Source organism: Leptodactylus fuscus, chromosome 6, assembly GCF_031893055.1.
Source record: "Leptodactylus fuscus isolate aLepFus1 chromosome 6, aLepFus1.hap2, whole genome shotgun sequence".
Lineage (NCBI taxonomy): Eukaryota > Metazoa > Chordata > Amphibia > Anura > Leptodactylidae > Leptodactylus > Leptodactylus fuscus.
This window is the reverse complement of record NC_134270.1, coordinates 73,602,523-73,623,081: the sequence shown is the minus strand read 5'-3', so window position 1 is coordinate 73,623,081 and position 20,559 is coordinate 73,602,523. Positions and strand designations below refer to the sequence as shown.

At 41.2% G+C, this 20,559-nt stretch overlaps 1 protein-coding gene across 1 annotated transcript in view; it reads right to left on the bottom strand.

The window, feature by feature from the left end:
• The window catches only part of KIF18B (kinesin family member 18B), a 43,520-nt gene that overhangs the window by 13,171 nt on the left and 9,790 nt on the right, over positions 1-20,559 (bottom strand). The window contains exons 4-9 of the mRNA XM_075280232.1: positions 19,607-19,717; positions 19,036-19,233; positions 16,604-16,780; positions 14,897-14,971; positions 14,696-14,805; positions 5,540-5,666 (exon numbers count right to left, since the gene is read on the bottom strand). Of these exons, the coding sequence (XP_075136333.1) occupies positions 5,540-5,666; positions 14,696-14,805; positions 14,897-14,971; positions 16,604-16,780; positions 19,036-19,233; positions 19,607-19,717 (798 nt within the window). The remainder of the gene's footprint in view (positions 1-5,539; positions 5,667-14,695; positions 14,806-14,896; positions 14,972-16,603; positions 16,781-19,035; positions 19,234-19,606; positions 19,718-20,559) is intronic.

Below are 20,559 nucleotides of genomic sequence, written 5' to 3'. Positions count from 1 at the left end.
AAGTCATTGATAGATCACTAGTTGTACATGATTCAGTCAGGACTGCCAATATGTAAAGACCAGGAACAAAAATTCAGCATGGCATGTAATAAAGGAGTGCCCAAATAAAAAAAAAATAAAAAAAATTGTTGATTAATCGTAATTGAGGTAAAATGTTCACGTAACCGTGATTACGATATCAGTCATAATCACCCAGCCCAGGGATGCATGAGTTATGGATTGGCATAAATGGCACACGTTTGCTAGTCACGTAGATATATTTCTCTCTCTTCACCCTCCTCACGTCTAGTTATTCCTCCGTGTGCCCTGTAAGAACAGCCTGTGCCCTGGTGGACCATACATTACATACTGTAGATGGCTGTTCATTTGAACAGCTCAAACGTAATGCAACATATATGACAATTTTTCTATTTTTATAGAGGTGAAACAGCCCCTTTAACTCCTTAGGGATGCCACCTTAAGGACAAGGCCCCATTTTTTCAAAACTGACATTTCACTTTTATATGGCATTAAATTTGGAGACTAACTCACCCAGTTTTATTCATGACACATTATACTTCATGTTCATGGTAAACTTTGATTTCTTTTAAAATAGAAAACTTGGTGGAAAATTGTAAAGATTTGCAAAATTCAAAATTTTGAAATGCTCAGGTTTTCATATAGATAGTTAATAAATATTATGTACCAGGACTCTGCTTTATGTTGACATCATCTTTTAATTGTCCCTCTAATTATTCTAGACATTGGAAGGTTAACAAGTCTAACCGTAATTTTCGAAATTTACAAGAAAATTTCCCAAACCACATCAGTGCTGAAGGGAAAGCACACAACTTGGCGATGGAAGAACAGATTTTGCAGGAATGCTTTTAAGGTGCTACGTCTCATTTGCGGAGCCCCTTAAAGGGGTATTCCCATGTACATAATCATATCTATATTTGTAAATAATTAAGTTAAACATTTTTGCAAATATAAGTACCGTAATTAAAAATTCTGCAGAGTTTTAAAGATTTTCTCTAACTTTCTTAGTGGTGACAGTCTCTTATCTTGATTGGTTGCCAATGGATACGACCACTAATGCAGAAACCCAGCTATGATTTTCTTATTGTAGCCGGGTTATCAGGCAGGGATACTACATGTATCAGAAGATATCCCGGCCACAATAAAGAAGTCATGGCTGATTTTCTGACCTTAGAAAGTTTCTGCATTTGTGACCACACTTTGAAAACTGCACATCTCTCAGAATTTTCATGAGAAAATAGTGAGTATTGTAGCCCCATGAATTTTTCACAGCCCATGAGTGCATCCCAAAAATGACAAGACATGAAAACTAGAATTTATTTATTTTTTTTAAACCCTTCAGGGCCCATTTTGTGTCAACAGAGACACATACTCCTAAAATTATTTAATGGGTTATCCTGGGTACTAAAAAGACATATATGAGAGCATAAACTGCTGTTTGGGGTCAGTGGAGGGAAGGAGTCCCACACTCGATAGTGTAGTGTAGATTGAGAGGAACTGGTTTTTGGATGCCATGTTACTTTTGCAGAGCCCCATTTTGTAAACTGCACTCCTCAAGAAATTTGCAAGGGGCATAGCAAGCATTTTTAACCCTTGAGTGTTGCTTTAATATGTTTTCAAGCATTGAATGAGCAGCTGATGAGCACTGTAAAGATGTTTGTAATGAAAATTGCCATTTCCACTTTTCACCATCAGCTGCACATTAATTTCTTCAAAATAAATCTGATCTCTCAAAAAATCAACTAGCCCTGCTTCCCTTCTATGCATGCCATGTGCCCTATCAGCAGTTCATACCCACAGCATACAACAATGTCATATACGTGGGTATAAACTGAAGTGCTGTTAGGCATACAGAGCGCAGATATAGATGTATGGTATGCTCTATAAGGATTTTTGTTTTCAACTTTCACATTTATTTTTTTTTTATACTTTAAATTTATATACCGGTCCTACAAGGGGACTGAAACCTGGAATCGCTTGATCTTCAATTCAATGTACTCCAACACTTCTGCAATGATATGCCAATTTCCCTCTACATGGTTAACCATTTCTATTATTTTTGCAGAGTGTATTTACATCCTCAAGCCTACATACATTTTTTTTTTATGTATTACATTTTATGTGAAAGATGGGAAAGTAATGCTTTATAACATTGCAGGCTTACATGTCATTCAGTCTACAGAAAATTAAGTGACAGCCTCCTTTATCGTTCCCTGTACCGGATGAGAGATTATTGAGATTACAGTCGTATGAGCTATAAGGGGTAATCTAACACAGATACAGTTGATAGGAATATTGACAGACTTCCCACAAAAGGAAGCCTCAGGGACTAATCTGTATTGTTCAGAAATATAGCTAGCTCAGCTGAGAACTCCAGTTATAATGAACCAAATCCTTCCACAGACTCAAGCTTTGCAAAGAATCCAGGAATGAGGATCATAGTGAATGACCTTGTTCAACCTAGGGAAACAGACCCCCATGGTAGAGAGGAGGCCTCAGGAACCTAACATCCTTTAGGAGCCAAAAACAACCTACAGATGCTAAATAGATCAGGAGAACTTCTACAAAATGACCAACCCGATCAATTACTCGAACAGCTCTCAAAATTTCATGTAGTGTTGTGAAGAACTTTAGCTGTTTCTGTATTCAGACATGCACAAGATCTGCTGGGGTTTCATTATTAGGAACCTAAGGGCACATCGATCTACCCTGTAGAGAGCCATAAGTATTAGACCCCAGTTGAGACATTTACAAAGAAACCCCTGTTCAAAAAATGCAAAACTTGGAATAATACATTACTTTATGATTGCTACAGTATAAGTCCAACCTTTGGTGCGCCAAAGATCCTAAATATAAAGATAATGCACTGTTTTCTCTGAAGATCCAAGACCATGAACTGCAGCCGGGCCGAGTCACTTAAATAAACATTTAAAAGGGAAATGCAGAGAAAAGGATTTCCCAGTTAAGATGAGGAGGTCAAATTTATTGGATGATAAGCGTTGATATATTTATTCTGCCCCCCCCTTTTGTTCTGTAAAAGTGCCAAAAATAAGAAGTTAAACCACATTTCTGTAACCTGTCTTACTGAAATATTTAAGCCCGACCAGAGGCCAAGAAGAATCCAGGCAGATTTGGCCAGTCCAAGACAAGCTGCATTTCTTTCTGCAGTAGGTATTCCAAGTGTCATTTAATATGTAGACAGCATATAGTGATTTGTAATACAGTTTTGTGTCCCATCATATGAAAAACATTACCTTCTGTCTGAACCAGTTACTCTGCATTAGACAGGCGATACGTGGACTGGCATACACAACAAACCAAAGGGATCTTTAATGCCCCATAAATCAGAGGAGGTTTTCACTGCTGAACAGACCCCCAACTCATAAATGTATCCACACATTTAGGAGAAATTCCTACATGTCGGAAAGCACTTGCAGTTTGTGTGCAGAGACTAAAGTCGACATATACAAATAACATATTATCAGCATACTGACAATGAGGAAAACACAGCAGCCAAGTCCTTCCACGGGTCAATGATATTGTACCTGTACTTCCTGTCCTGCCCGAAGCCATAAATAACAGATGAAACAGGGCCAGGGATATTGCTATACCAGACTTTAGGGAATATGGTTGCAAGGTGCAGAAATTAGGTTCCTCTGCAAGCACAGGGATTGGGAAAATGTACATTAATTCATATTTGGCAGTATTTAATGCTGTCGCCACTGAATTACCAGGAGTCTATAAGTATTAGTGCTAAGGCTTTCTTAACCCCTTCCCACTGCAGCCATTTTTTTTTCACTCCCCGCTTCTAAAAGCTGTAACTTTTATATTTTTCCATTCACCGAGCCATAAAGAGGGCTTTATTTTTTAAGTACAAATTGTACTTCATAATGGTACCATTTAATATTCCGTACAGTGTACTGGGAAGCTAGACGGAAAAGTTGGATGGCAATAAGGGGTGATTATCTAGAGCTGAAGCCACAGCAGCCCTGGGAGTACTGCGCTTGCTGCTGTAGCAGGATGGGTGGGCAAGAGGAGGACAAACTCTTATTGCATGGGGTGGTGCAGCAAGGAGATAGGAGTGTCAAATGAAGTGTTTCAGAGAGGCCAGGGAGGGGAAAAAAAAAAAAACCAAACAATATACTTACTTGTCCCTGGTGTTATGACAACAATACGGACCAAAACCGGATCCAGTAATCAGAAAGAACTGCGCTTCTCCTTAGGAATTTAAGTTACAGCTTTATTATCAAACACACACACTACGCGTTTTGGGTGCCAAAATCGCCCTTCTTCAGGTAAATGGTTCTTAACTGCTGGGCTAAGCCGTAACTTAAATTCCTAAGGAGAAGCGCCGTTCTTTCTGATTACTGGATGAATCTGCCTCCGGTTTTGGTTCGTATTGTTGTCATTGTTCACACACCCAAGAGGTGTATGAGAGACTGCATCTGCACCTAATAAAGGGAGGAATCCTTTATTATATGAAAATTTATATAATTTTCTATAATGGAGTTTTGACCTAGTTTCATAAACCCAAAAGGTGAGCCTCATTCTGACATCATTTTTTGTATCACTATAACTACTACACTACGGGTTGCTCAGTGTTTCTCTTTCTTTTTGTCTTTGAGATTTTGTCTCTGGTGTTAGGATGTCTCCCAGCATGGTCTGCTCCTGCAGGCCAATCAGTGGCCTGAGGAAAGGGAACTGGGACACCACAGGCGGCGAGTACTTCTGGCAAAAGAAGACTGCTGAGCAGCAGAATTCGACCACGCTGAGATGAATCCGGAGCATTGGGGGCTGGTGAGTATGTTCCCCCACCCCACTACAGAGAAGTCTGCAGCTTCGCACAGTTCAAAGTTAGTATTTACTTCTGACTAGCTTCTTGTGTTATTGGGATGTTTGTCATAGACAGCAAGTATTTTTCCCGATGGAGTACAAAAGTTATGATGCTGAAAGATCTGAGCACAGTGTCCCTGGATTATGTTTATTTGGGTTTTTGTTTGCAGAATTACATGTAAAGAAACCAGCACTAGTCATAATGGATGGGGGGACTGCTCTATATTGTATACACCACCTGTCTCAGGGAGAAATGTAAAATGGGATTCAGTCATTATGGATCTATTAGTAGAAGAAACACTGATAGGAAACCATGTATGAAGGATTATGCAGCCATAGATTTCCAACAAATTTTGATAAAAACTGATGTATCCTGAGGGCTGTGATTAACCCCATTATTTCTCTACTGCATTCAATCTTAAATGCACCTCACCTCCCTATAAAATGACTTCCGAACATGGGTAACATTGTTACACTACTCTATCCAGGGTTAGCCACCAACATTATCTTATGGAAACTTCAACATGGGTGCATCATGAAGCCTATGTTGTGCCTACAGAGCTCTACAGACTTTATCCAAATATTTATGACGTGTTCTGGTGGACCTTTCTAGTGGCATTGCAGTCATTAAACTCAGACAAAATAATATATGCAATAGTTAACATACATATGGAAAAATCCATTTTACCTGTTTCTCTCTATTCTTTTTGGAACGACGCTTGTAATGTAAATACTCCGACGACAACTCGCTTAGGGATTGCAATCGCTTCTTAAGACCTTGCTCTGGACTTGACGAATCTAAAGGTTCTTCCAAACTTTGATAAATCAATAAAGAGAATGAAGAATTATAAAGTAAAAGTAGAATACACAGCTATACTTGATATACAACAGAAAATCAAGCACATATTAAGAACACAGTGTAAAGTTTAAAGACAGAGAAATCCATATAAAAGCCATATATCTGAAGCAATTATTTTCATCACCATTTACAAAAGAGCAGTGCATTGTGGGACCTCAAAAGGCAACTATACAATTAGAGCCCAGTAGATAGGTTACATATCCCACAGAAGAATGGAGCTACACTGGTGTCTGCTTCCATGGGCAACCAATAGAGAACTTTTGTTATTAACTCTAAAGAGTCTTATAAATGTGAAGAAATATCCTTGGCTTGAAATATCCTAACACTATGCATATCTAGCTTTCATGCAGATCGGTCTCTTCTTTTCTAACACAGCAACATTGTTTGTAAAGATGAAAAAAACAGCAAAATGTTCATCCAGTTCAGGTTATTGTACAGTAATGCTAATCCAGGAAGACAAAAAACTCCCATGAGGTGAAGTCTTTTTCTTATAGCAAAAAAATTCCTTCTGGAATTCAAAACTGGTGGTCAGAATAAACCCCTGGACCCTTGTGCACTGGTATATACAAAGCATTCTATGAGTGGTCTGACTAATGTACAACCATATTTATCATGTGCAGCCATACCCCTTTTAATATACCCTTTTTTTTTACCAACCTGTCTGGCACTGGTTGCTACAGTTAAGTTTAGTTAATACCTAAAGGGTGACTCCCATCTCGGCAAATCGCTTCCCTACAGTGTCTCCATAGCGGCGAAATGGAATTAGGCTAATTTAACAACCCCCCAGCTAGGCTTTAAAACCATGTGTAGTCTCATCCTGTAGCCATGTGTTATTCTGTTCCCTTCTCTTCTTGTTTACCTATAGATAGATAAATAGATCGATCGATCGATAGATAGATAGTAACCTGACTGCAACTTTTCCCCTTTCGCAGCTATCAACATGGTTTGGCAGTCTGTGGTAGTTAGTGTTTATCCACCAATATTGAGAGACATATGTTATTTTTTGTATAATGAAAAGTTATACAATTTACCAATATACTGTACTTTCTTGCTTTCTGTATTAACCCCTCATCTCTGCTTGCTTTCATTATGCTCCCAGTGGATAAAGATCACTCCATGGTCATGTGATGGGCACACTAGTCTATAGATTGTCACCGTCACCTGTGTGTCCATCACATGACCATGAACTGATTTTTATACACTGGCAGTAAGCAGAATGAGTGACAGCAAGCAGAGATCTAGAAAACCACGAGGAATTGATTCAAAAAGTATTTTGGAAAATAGTACAACTTTTTATTATACGAACAATAATATATCAATAAGTCTAATAACAAGTCTCTCAATATTGGTCTGAAAGTGGCCAACCCCTTTAGTACCGTAGAAAAGTAGATTGACGTGGCTATCCATGTCTAATATCTAGCTAAGTATAACATCTCTTTAAAAAAAATAAAAATTTACATATACATATATATATATATATATATATATATATATATATATATACACACACACACACACACACACACACACACACACACACACACACACACACACACACACACACACCCACACCGGTATATATATGTATATAGATAATATATTTTTTAAACCCTTGAACAGATGTTTCTAGCTAGGGAAAAGACACAAAGATACACTTCATGAGAAACGTATGTGGAGGAAGCAGAAGTGCACCTGATAAAAATGTCAGTATTCCTGCTCCATACGAAAGATTACAAAAGTTAGAACATCTGGACCTATTTTAATCATGTACCAGTCATTTCACGCCGATATCAAAATCAACAGCTGCACAAAACATCTAGTTGCATAAAAGCAAAAAAAAAAAAAAAGGCATCTGCATAAATATAGATATATACATATGTAATTTATATACACATACATTCACACATACACAGTACGGTAAGTGTCTAGCAGATGTTGCTCCATCCGTCTGAAGACAAACACGCCTGGCGCAGAGGGGAGTAAATAATATCTTCATCTTTGTACATTATTAGGTAGTTTAACAACTTCCAAATAACAGCATAAACAACCTAATGTGTAGCCTCATATGAAAAAAAAAAAAAAAAAGACCCTGGGCCAAAAACATTTTAAGATGGGCATGAAAGGGAGAGAGCCGTAATACTCAGCTGGGAATCTACTTTCCATGAAATAACAGGAATTAAAAAAAAGTCAATCTAAAAGGAATTTTTCTTAAAAGAACAAAGCAAATTGCTAAGCGCCCCCTGCTTACCCGTGATTTTTATTTTATACATTTTTCTCTTTTTTGTTGTTTTACTTGTTCCAGATTCTATGTTAATGGCCAGAAATAAAAGGGAGAGAACATAAGTTACAGGAAAAATGTTTCCTAAGCCTGGAGCTGATGCATATGTAACACATTTCAGCTAAATGGTCCCAGATCCCATGGGTGGAATGTTATTGTCAATGGATTGGATAAGAGCGCTCACAAACATGTGAGCGACAGACAAGATAACTGGTAATGAGTATGTCACTACTGTGGATAGCATGATATACTGGACCGGGCCCAGATCTTTGGATGTATCAGCTTTCTACCTACAAATGAAGATTTTTTTCACCAGAAAAAAACCAAACTAATATTTAGGCTGGGGCTGCAGTACTAGTACAGTGAAGCAGGCTACGGGGCAACATCATTCTTGTAATATGCCATCATTCTTCCTCAATAACTGGCCTGAGATGAGTTGAGAGTTAGACTATCATGGCAGCTTAATCTTTTAGCTTCTAAGGCGAGTGCCAACTTCTGACTATGAAGACGATACAATGTGATTGAGGGGTACTCTTAGCATAATGACAACTTATTAAGTCATATAGAAATAACTTTGTGTGGATTAAAAAATAAAAAGAAATAAAGTTTGAGGTCAGTCTGATTCTTAAAGCGAGTCTGTCAGCAGGAAAATTAGTATCAAACTAATGACAGACCTTTGTAGTGCTGTTTCCTAACTTTCCAAAGATGCCTTTCTTATTCTGCATTGCAGCTCCCTTTCAAGAAAAATCAGCATTTTATTCTATGTGAATTAGCTAGAAAGGGCATTGGGATTGGACTTCACTCCCTGCTGTAGATAATCTCCTCTAATTGCTTCCCAGCTCCACCACCCCCCATTTCTTGAGTGACATCCCCCCTAACTGAAGACAAAGTGGAAACTTATCTAGAGCAGAGAGTAAAGTGCTGGCAGGAGAAGCAACACCCCTAAATTTTTCATATGGACTACATAAGAAGATGAGATTTATTTTCATAAAAACTGGAGCAGCAATGCCGAATAAGAAAGGCATATTTGGAAAGAGCAGAAGCAGTCGTACAAGGTACTCATTGGTTTGATAAAGATTTTCCAATAAACAGACAAATACATTTAGTTGCTGAAACTAGACTCCCCTTTAAACCCTTCTCGCTCGGCATTATACTATTAGATTGCACTGAGTGTATAGATACCACTCAGCTCTGTAATATTACAGCATTGTGCCTATGGCATTACTCCTGGCAAACACAGCCGAGGCCCGGGGACTACCCGCCGGAGTTGGAATATACTCATACTGGCGGACTAACCCCCTGGATATCATGATCAATTGCGATAGAGAACTTATTTGCACAGGGGATCAAAGATCACAGGTTCAAATCTCCTTGTGGGACAGTAAAAAGTATATAATAAAAAAAAAAAAAATAATTTTATATATATATATATATATATATATATATATATATATATATTATACACACACACACACATATACGCACACTTATTTCACTTTGCATGTTAACTAACGTATCAGTCGTGTTGTATAAGTTGTTACAGATGCGGCACTACCTAATGTGTCTTGTTTTAATGTTAATATTTTTACATGATAAATCTTTTTATATGAAAAAAGGGGAATTTTTATTTTTTAAATACTTATTTTTTTTCTATTTGTCCTAAAAGGGGACATAAACCAGCGATCCTCTGATTGCAGGTTCAGAATTATACACTCCAATAAACAAGTATTGTGGTGTATAATAGCTGTCAGCCTATGAACTATGAACATGCATAGGCTGATAGACCACACAAAAACATGGTAGATTTTGCATCTGTGGAATAAAAGGTACCTGCAGTGTATTCACTGCAGTAGATGGTCCTGACATGTTGTTCTGCATCACACAGACTCTCAGGCATTGCTAGAAAATGCTCAGAATCAACGCAATGGCAGAGCAGCATTTATATAGTTAAGTGGGACCATCTATTGGGCATTCCTTGGGCAACCCTTTTATCTAGTCTGTCACTCACTTTAGTTTTACGTTTATTGCACTTGTGTTTAGTATTATGTATGCAAACCCTTTATCACATGTACAATACCATGGAATTAATGGCACTCTAAAACTACAAGAGATATATACCTAACGTGCATGGTTTGCAAGTTCCCAACCTAATGACCATTGCCTCATTGAAAAAAAAATATATCATAAGACAGAAGGGATGGAATGGTTGGATTTCAACACGCCCAATTCTTTTTCTCTGGGGAAGATTAGCCTCCGCCAGAAGTATATGGAAGCAGCTTACTTCTCATTCAGAACAAATGCAAGTTTGGGAGAATCAAGAGTGCATGTGTATGAAGGTGTTAAAGTACTACGAGCTGCTTTACACCTATCAGGCAAGACATATGGTTATAGGCAACAAACAAACCCTGTATGTATTCTAATCCTGGAGTCATGTACTACTTATTTCCATCTGCCTCTGTATCTACAAATACCAGAAGAGGGGCCAGGTGGAAGGGAGTGATATGTGAATACACAAAACGGTAGGAGATTTTTAATGATTTAAACTTTAGATGCCCTGGAGAATAGTAAACCTGAAGACCCCTGTTTTATTACAACAGACATTTTTCAATCATAGCACTCATTATTAGATTGTAATTATTATATCAAGATTCTCCATGAGTGTGAAAGAAAGGGATTTTTGTGTACTCGCCTGTAAAATCCTTTTCTCGTTGTTTCACTAGGGGACACAGAAACCATGGGTATAGACCTGGTCATTAGGAGGCAGACACTAGGAACAAAAAAAGTGGTTGGCTCCGCCTACGCAGGCTTTACCCTCTCACTGGTAGAATGCTCAGGCAATAGAAGAGAGTCCCCAAATGAACAATATATATATATATATATATATATATATATATATATATATATATATATATATATATATATATATATATATATATATATGGAACCAAAAACCACCAAAAAACCTAAACCCGTGAAGGGAAAAAGAAAACCCCCCAACCCTGTGCCAAAACTTAACATGGGGGGGGACCTGTGTCCCCCAGTGAAACAACGAGAAAAGGATTTTACAGGTGAGTACACAAAAATCCCTTTTTCTCGCAATATTTCACTGGGGAACACAGAAACCATGGGACGTCCAACAGCAGTACCAGAGGGAGGGAAAAACTTAGACAGCCTTGTAAGAGCCAGGTAGACTCTGACTGCCCAGACCACATCCAGGCAGTGGAGGGAGTGCTCGCGAGGATGCTTTGGTTCCGGACAAAAAGATGGAAGACAATGTCCTCATTCATATGGAAAGAGGAAACCACTTTGGGAAGGAAGGATGGAGGGAGACGAAGCACAACCTTGTCCTTATGCAAAACCAAGAAGGGGGACTGGTGTGACAAAGCCACTAGCTCAGAAACCCTACGAATAGAAGTGATAGCGACCAAAAATGCTACTTTCCAAGAAAGCAGGCGAAGAGAGATGGTCCTTAGAGGTTCAAAGGGAGGAGCCTGTAGAACCTCCAAGATGAGATTGAGATCCCAAGGATCAATGGGAGGCTGGAAAGGAGGAACACAATGCGCTACCCCCTGAAGAAAAGTTTTTACCTGAGGTAAGAAGGCAATAGCCTTCTGGAAAAGAATGGAAAGCGCAAAGACCTGACCCCTCAGGGTAGACAGACCAAGACCCTGGTCCAACCCGGACTGCAAAAACGCCAGGACCCTAGGCAAAGAAAAAACAAGAGGATGATACTTTCCCTCTTCACACCAACGGACGAAGGCCTTCCAGGTGCGGTAGTATATCTTTGCTGATTGAGGCTTCCTGGCTCTAAGCATAGTCCGAATAACAGGCTCAGGAAAAACCTCGGCGCTTCAACACCTCGGTTTCAACAGCCACGCCGTTAAACGCAGCCGATGTAAGGAAGGATGGAATAGCAGCCCCTGAGAGAGCAGATCTTTTTGCAGAGGCAGAGGCCAGGGAGCGTCTGCTATCAGAGCCATGAGATCTGTGTACCACGCCCGATGAGACCAGTCTGGCACCACCAGAATCGCAGGAACCAGCGGTCCACATTTTGGAAGGGCAGAAAACTCTATGGAGTAGCTGTTCGAGACCACCTCCCTAACCCAGGCGTCGTCAACCCAGGCGAGCCACATGTCCTGGAAGGCAAGCAGACGTCCCCCCCACCCGAGAATTCCCGGATGGGGCAGCCCTTCATACAGAGGGGGGCTTGGCAACTCCCGACCTTGCAGGCTTAGATCGGGGATGCCAGGCAGGTCTGGGCTTAAAGGAGGGCTTCTTAGAACACGACTCCCTAGGAGATTGTTCACTGAAGCAGGACGAGGAGCCCTGAAAAAACCGAAACCGCTGGGAACGGCTAGAAGACAAGGCAGGCTGCCGACTAGAACACCTCTGAGGTAACAGAGAGCTTTTGCCTCCATTAGATTCAGAAATAAGTTGCTCCAAACCTTTCCCAAAGAGACAGCCCTGTTCACCGTGAGAAAAAGGTAAAGCAACCACCACCTTTTTAGAGGCAGGCTCAGCATTCCAGGAACGGATCCAAACCGTCCGATGCATTGCCACATTACCCGCTGCCTTAGCTGAGTGGCGAGCTGCTTCAAGGGAAGCTTCACATAGATATTTAGAAGCATTAATTATCTGGTCCACCAGAAACTGATTGTCCTGCAGAGCAGATTCATCGGCCAAACCAGCTCTCAACTGTTTGCCCCAGGCAATACAAGCCTTACTAACTCAGGATGCTGCAAAAGCGGGCTGCAAGGCAGACCCCGCTGTCGCAAAGGCCGACTTAGCCAAGGAGACCAGCTTCCTATCAGCGGGATCACTTAGAGAAGCAGCGTTAGCTAGAGGCAGGATAGTCGCCTTAGATAGCCTGGCAATAGCCGCAGGAGGCTCGGTCCACCTAGACACACACTGTTCCGGGAAAGGAAAAAGGACATCTGACCTCCTGGTGGAAGACAGGGGCTGGTCCGGACGAAGCCACTGTTCCTGCAAAATATGATCAAATGCTCCGAGGTTAGGAAACACCAAGGGCGACCGGCGACTATGGCGAAAAGACACATCCTCCTGAGCCCCAGACTCAGCACCCTCTGTCAATTGCAATGTATCACGGATAGCATGTACAAGCTCCTGGGTAGCAGCTGCTACTGATGTGCCTGACTGAAACTCTGTATCGGAGTCAGAGGCGTCCCCAGATCCTCTGCCTGGCGAACACCCAGGAGAGGGAGAGGAAGATCATGACCCATAGGACGACTTCCTAGTCCGTTTACGAGGACGGCCGCCAGCACTGGAATGGGAGAGTCCCTTAATAGCTTCAACCGCAGACTGCGCAGCAATCTGGGCGGGCAAATGCTCCAAGGACATCACCATGGACTGATTAAGCCTGGCCAAGTTACCCACAGCCTGGGACAGAGAAACCACCCAATCCAGGGAGGGAGAAGGGCCGGGAGGCTCCTGGGGGAAGGGGGCGAGCGGCACTGCAGAGTGAACAGATAGACACAGACTGCCCGCAAGGAAACTTTTGCTTACAGCTGGAGCAGGCATAAAACGTAACAACAGCAGGGGGCGCCGGGACCGGGAAGGCTCCTCATGAGAGGACATGGCACAAAAAACGACCCCCAAGGGGCAGCCTGCAGTACTGCTGAAAGAAGACCGACCCCCACTGCTGCGAACAAGCTGCCAGAGGATCCAAACAGACTGCCAGGAACACAAGTCTCAGAAAAAGGAAGAGCCTTAAATAAGGCCTTCCTCCCTCAGACTCCCGCCAAAAAAACAGGAAGGGCCCACCCAGGACCGCCCCTGCCCAACGAATGGGATAGCAGGGCGGCCCCAGGGCAAAGGAAAGCCCAGCGACGAGGCAGGACCTAGTGCGGCCTACACCTCTGGCGAAGCCGCGGCCACGGGTAGCAGCCGCAGCGCGGAATCGGCCGCGTCGGCCAGGAGACGCTGGAACCCGCTGCACCTGTTGCGGCCTACACCCAGGCAAAGCCGCGGCCTCGATTAGAAGCCACGGCCACCCCCCTTTTCCAGTCCGTGTCTCAAGAAGCCCCGGCAGCAGAAAAAGAGCCATCCCCTCTATCCACAGTACAAGGTAAGGAGAAGGGAGGGAGAAGGAAAAGGAGGGAGGAGAAGGTGGAGGAGGTGGAGAAGGGATAAATACTTACCATCCAGCACTTCAGGTGCTACAGACTCACCCCCTCGGTGATACCTCGCACCTAAGTGGGGTCAACGGAATCCAACCGCCGATGCAGCAACCGACAGGGGACTGGGTGACTGCGGTGCGCTCATAAACTGAGCGCTTGCGCCCGCAGGGGGTAGACTAGTGTAACGGATACACTGACAACCCCCTGCGCCTGAAAGAAAAAAACAAAATAAAAACGATGCAAGACAGAAAGACCTAACTCAGGTCATGACTGCCTCCTACGACACTAGGAAAAAAACTGCCTGAGCATTCTGCCAGTGAGAGGGTATAGCCTGTGTAGGTGGAGCCAATCACTCTTTTTGTTCCTAGTGTTTGCCTCCTAATGACCAGGTCTATACCCATGGTTTCTGTGTCCCCCAGTGAAATATTGCGAGAAACAGTCTACTCTGCTTCTCCTTCATAAACATATTTTAAGGTTGCACACTTGTATAAGTCATCATGAATGCATTTACTTTCTAAGACATGTACCTACTATGAAACACTATAGTATTGTGTGTAATAAGAACATTACCTGGGGGATTTTCTCTGAACAGGACTAGGACATAGAGACGAAGCCTCAGTAGAATCATGGTTGGATTCCTTCATTTCATAGGAACGCAGTTTAGCCTTCAGTTCAGCTACCTATTCAATAGTTTAATAGACAATAGTTTAAGAATGATTGTGCCTAGTTACCTGCACCAGGCTGGAATTCGGAAATAGGAGAAATTCTCACCTCAGCTTTCAGTTCTTCACATACGGCGGCATATTTGCTGATATGACAGTCCAAATTGATCACGTTACTCTTCAGCTATATAGAACAAGCAATATCCAAATCAATTAAACTGTAAAGAGGTTGCCTTGGATTATAACTTTTGTTATATCCAGGGCATAAATACATTTATGTACATTTAAGAGACTTTGGGATCAATACAAATGCGCCTGTTGGAAGTGCAGAGCCATATATAAACAGCATTGCCATCCTACACTATAAAGAGGTTGTCTAGGATTAAAAAATAAAATATATATATATATATATATATATATATATATATATATATATATATATAAAACAAAAAACAACAAACTCATCTGTCCCAGGTGCTCTGGTGTCCTCCTAGCGCAGTTCGATCCTGCTGCTCTGATGTCCACATTTATCAATGGCTGACACAACTGTGTCAGTCACCTTAGGCCACTGATCGGCCTCAGTGGTCACATGCGGCGGGGACTTGCACCAGAAGAAAACACAGGAGCTGCAGGACTGGACAGCTCTGGGAGTCACAGGAGCATCGGGCCTCACTGAGCAGAACATCTATGAAGGCAGCTTAGCTGTATCTCTTACTGCTCTCCTACAATATCAATGGCCACAAAGTCAAGAACTGCTGGTATATAATGTAAATAAATAGGCTTGCAAAGGACGTCAGAGAAACGTTCTCCGCTTCTTCAGATATTGGCTCTTGTTAAAGAAGTCGTACAGTATCAGAAAAATAATGTCTGCTTTTTTTTCTATTAACTCATACTTGTAAATGGTATTGCAGTTTAGCTTCAATAAAGTTGAGCTTAGCTGCAGCCTGAAAACTTATGGCCAGGTGTGGTGTTTTTTTTTGTTTTTTTTTAGTAAACAATCATGGTTTTCAGTCCTGGATAGCCCCTTTAACGCGTTAGTGACCAAGGTGCTGGGCGATATTGCTGGTGCCACTGTCAATCTAAGGCTACGTTCACATCTTCCCCAGGTCACTATTGGAGACTCCATAGCCAGATCTGAGACAATCGACAGGTTAAAAAGTCCTGCACAAAGGATTTTTTTTTTTGCCGCTGGGTTCAGGTTAAACATGATGGACCCAAACAACACAGAAGCAAAGTTAGTGTGAACTTGGCATAAGGCACGTTTGGCAACAAACGTGAACCTTGATGAAAAGAGATTGGTGTCTTATAACCACTTCTATCTTCTCTTTTTCACACTACAGAGCTCAATGAGGGAGGGCTATGCATTGAATACAGAAAGCAGCAGAGCCGTCACTACTATTGGATCCGGTGATCATATGATTGCTAAGATCTGCTGCTGTATGGACCTGTCACTAATGGACCTGATTTCACGGGTCTCAATCATAGTGAAAATCTACCAAGTAAAAACTAAATATTACAAATATTTAGTATCAAAATGACACAAAATAGAAAACCCATTTTAATACAATGTGGCATTTAGTTTAAGATGTGCACACTGAAAAACTCTTCTGAAACAGAGAACATTTTAAAACGCGTTGATCTGCTTGTACTTGATTCAATATACTGACGCCTAGAGACTTTTTATGGTAGTCCTAAATAACACATCACTAAATCATACTACGGACCAATGGGCACAGAGTTTTCAAACCCTTCATAATACGTCTTTAGCTACACAACAGATAGATAGCACTCTCTAAATAGAATATGTATAACTTACCGACAGTTTTATTTCTTTGGCTCGATTGGCATATTTAAGAGTGTTATATGTGTCATCATAACTTAGACATGAAGGACTGATGGCTGCAATCATCACCGTCCTGCAGTTCCCTCCAATGGAGTCTTTCAGAAGCCGGGTTAGTTTACTGTCCCTATAGGGGATGTGAGCCTTCTTATTCTACAGCAAGAGAGAATGTGAATCAGACTAACAGCAGGGAAAAAGATTATTCAATAAATATGGACAGAAAAGAAAATGAAATAACCACATTCCCTTCAGTGTGTGTTTTGGTCTTAAACAACCAGATACTGGTTATTAAATTTGAGAACACGGCAGTTTAATAGTCCTAACTTTTTATTTGTATTTTATTGTGTATTTGTTTCAAAATAATAGAATTTTAATGATATTTTTATAAGGGTTGATGTGTATAAAATAGAAAAAAAAATATTTTTATATACCGTATATACTCGAGTATAAGCCGACACGAATATAAGCCGAGGCCCCAAATTTTACCACAAAAACTGGGAAAACTTATGGACTCGAGTATAAGCCAAGGGGGGGAAATGCAGCAGCTACTGGAAAATTTCAAAAATTAAAATGGTCGGAGTTTTTGGGTGCAGTAGTTGCTGGGTGCTGGGAAAGGGGAGGGGGTGTTTTGGTTGTCTGTCTGCCCCTTCCCTGAGTTTGAGGCCTGTTTTTTTTCCCCCACTTTGAATTCAGCCTGGCTAAATATAGGGTATCTGCAGTGCTCCTATTAACCCCTTCCCGATGGAACAGGAGCACTGCAGATACCCTATATTCAGAAGGCCGGGCACTTTCAGACACAGGGATACCTCATGTGTATGTATGTGTAAGCTTCTTTCCCCCCCCCCCACTATTTTATGGGAGATTGTATACATTACTATTGCGGCTGGTCATAGATCCCTCCCCCCACTTGACTCGAGTATAAGCCAAGGGGGGCTTTTTCAGCACAATAACTGTGCTGAAAAACTCGGCTTATACTCGAGTATATACAGTACTTCAATACAGTATATTTCTTATTCTATAAATTTGAATTATCCAGTTTCGAATATTGATGGCCTTTCCTTAGAATTAGTCATCAAGATTAGATTTGCAAGAGTTTGGATCCCGCATATCAGCTGCTCAGGAGCAGCACAACATTACCAAGTGTAGAAGTAGGTTTACATACTGCTGTCCAATTAATATCTATGGGGCAGCGCAGCAGTACCTAAACACGCTGCTATACTTGTACAGTGAATGAGCAAAGCGGCTCCTAGCTTGTAAAAAAAAAAATACCCAGCACCCTTCTGTTCATGAACAGCTGATCTGCGCGAGTCCCTGATGTCAGACTCTGGCAAATGTAACATTGATGACTGATCCTCAGGATAGGCCATCATTATTACAAACTGGATGACCTCTTTAAAGAAAAACATCCCTATTCTCAGTTTCAATTGTTTGACATATACCGTAATATCTATAGTCTTACAATGACAGGTGACCATACAGTGTATTTTTTGTCTTTGCTTTATTTGCATCTTATTCTCCTTCACTCATTGCAGACCCTGGATGTTTTCTCCTGACTGAAAAGCAAATGCACACGACGAAAATAAACTGCCGTCATGTTTTTTTGTTTTTTTTTTAACATTGGAGTGAACGTAGACAAATGGGGCTTCATTTGCATCAGTCATTCCAGAGCAGTATAGGTCCATTGCTCTCATCCTATGACGTAATGTCATAGGATGACAGGAATGTAAACTTAGCCTTAGGGGTTAATATGAATAGGTTTCCTTTGCAAGTTCCTTGAGCAGGGGGTGGTTGGGAGCACTGCCGTGCTGAAGTTGCAGCATAGTTTTACTAACACTGTAGCCCTATCCCAATAAAAGGTCCTAGTAGTTGGACTCCAGCGATATGTAAGTAACAGCATATCCTAGTAACACTACTATGTTGTAATAAATGCTTCTATTGAAGAGAATGAATGGACCACCTGTCTATGCCATCCAAAACCAGATTGTTAAATCTAAATAAAGATACATCTACATCTGAGGAAGATGAAAGCAAGCAATATTTAGAAAATAATAGTTTGTATGGATAGCCTCCAAATGTAAACCTTGGGAGCTGTAGACTCCTGAAGGAAATAAAAAATGACAAACAAGAACCATGTGTTACAAATGATGTTATGTTGTCCCTTCAGTTGTGGAACATCCTAACATAAACACAATGAATCTGTGCCAAGTGTCCAAGTGGTCTACGCAAGGAAAAGATTACTTTGTGTTTGCTTTGTGCCCAGGAACTACAGATTAAATTAATACACAGCAGACACTGAAGGCTTTTCATGACGCTCAAAACACAACAAGATACTAATCAAACATTGTGCTCATATGAAAAGAATCAGAACTAAGGACCAAAGGCATGCAAGTTTAAAGGACAGCGGGTACCTTGGCATCCGCCAACGCGTTTATGACATTTATAAGTGCCAACAGAGAACGATTGATGTTGGCGCCCTCTCTGAGCCGCTCGCCTTTTGCGTTTGTAGATGAGGCTCTCTCAGACCCGGCTAAATCAATAAGGCTCATTTTAGCCACACGAATGTCCTGGCTTATACTGGCTGTACGATCTTGCTGCTTGACATAAATCTACAAGGAAAAAGGATGGTCAGTGGTATAGAAGAATTGTCTATGGACAAGTACTGTCAGGAGGAGAAGGGGGTGTTCCTCACCACTCAGCATCATGGCTGGGCAGTAAGGAAAGCCCTCACAAAGTACAGCGCTATGGACAGTACTGTGAGGAGAAGCGTTCCTGACAAACTGTCAGAAATGCCATTCTGACACTGAAGAGCTTTGGTAACGGCACCGATAGCTCTTCACCAGGAGCACAGTACGGGAAAGCCGATGTGCCCGAGGACGTGAAAGGTCCTCTTTAAGTGCCCCAAAATGGTAGGGCTTAAAAGGAAATAAAAAAAAAAAAAAAAAGTAATGGCACTCAGAATATAGCAACAGAAAAACTTACCTGGAAAACAGCATGTGATCGGGATGACGTTGCATTAGCGTCTGTTGGATGCTGAGTCCTATTCAGATTACCATTAGCCAACATTTGCAGTAGCTGCTCGGCAGATTTGGGCTTAGGATAGGAAAATAAAAAAACAACAAATTATTAAAATATAATTCAGTGTCCTGTGTTGATTCTCAGAAATATTTGGGGTGTGTTACATCTAAGCTTATTTATATGGCAGAGTCTAAGAAGTGGCGCAAGTCACCCCTAGGCTCATGTATAGTAGTGGCCAATGCACAAGTAACTATTTCTTTGTGAAATTTCTGGATGTAGGACATGTCTTGCGTTCTTGAAGAGATTATTGAGGTTTATGGTAACTAAGAACATAATGACCAGCGGCAAAACACAAGTTTTCAAATTGCCTGTTTCCAAGAATCTTGTATAGATGTATATCTGTCCAGAACCAATCCTGTCAGGCAGATAAGAGAAGTGTAACTCATTGATGGAACGAAATTTTTTAAGTATTTTCAGATGGTTTATAAATAAAACACAGAATGAAATTTGTTAGGTACGGAAATTCCCAAAGATCAACATAGTTTCTCGTGAATGAAATCAAAGTGGGAGTAAAACTATTACTCTAGTGTGTGTGGGGTTGGGGGTTTGGGTTGCTTCACAATGTCTGCTATGAGGAACAGTCATTGTAGTATTCTGTGACGTCTTGAATACGAACAAAGGAGAGCTGATGGAGTACACAATTATGTTGCATCTAATAGGCACCAATAAATACTACATTTATTCTCAGACCCTCAGTGATAAGAGGCAGGCATGTCCTTTAAAGAAACAACAAACTGATAAAGATAGGGGTGGTGGAAAGAGATTTTTATCACGTTACTACAGTCTTGATAACCCCTATGCCGACGTGGAATGGGCACAATGTACCAGGGAAAAAGCATCACACATCTTCCTGTGGG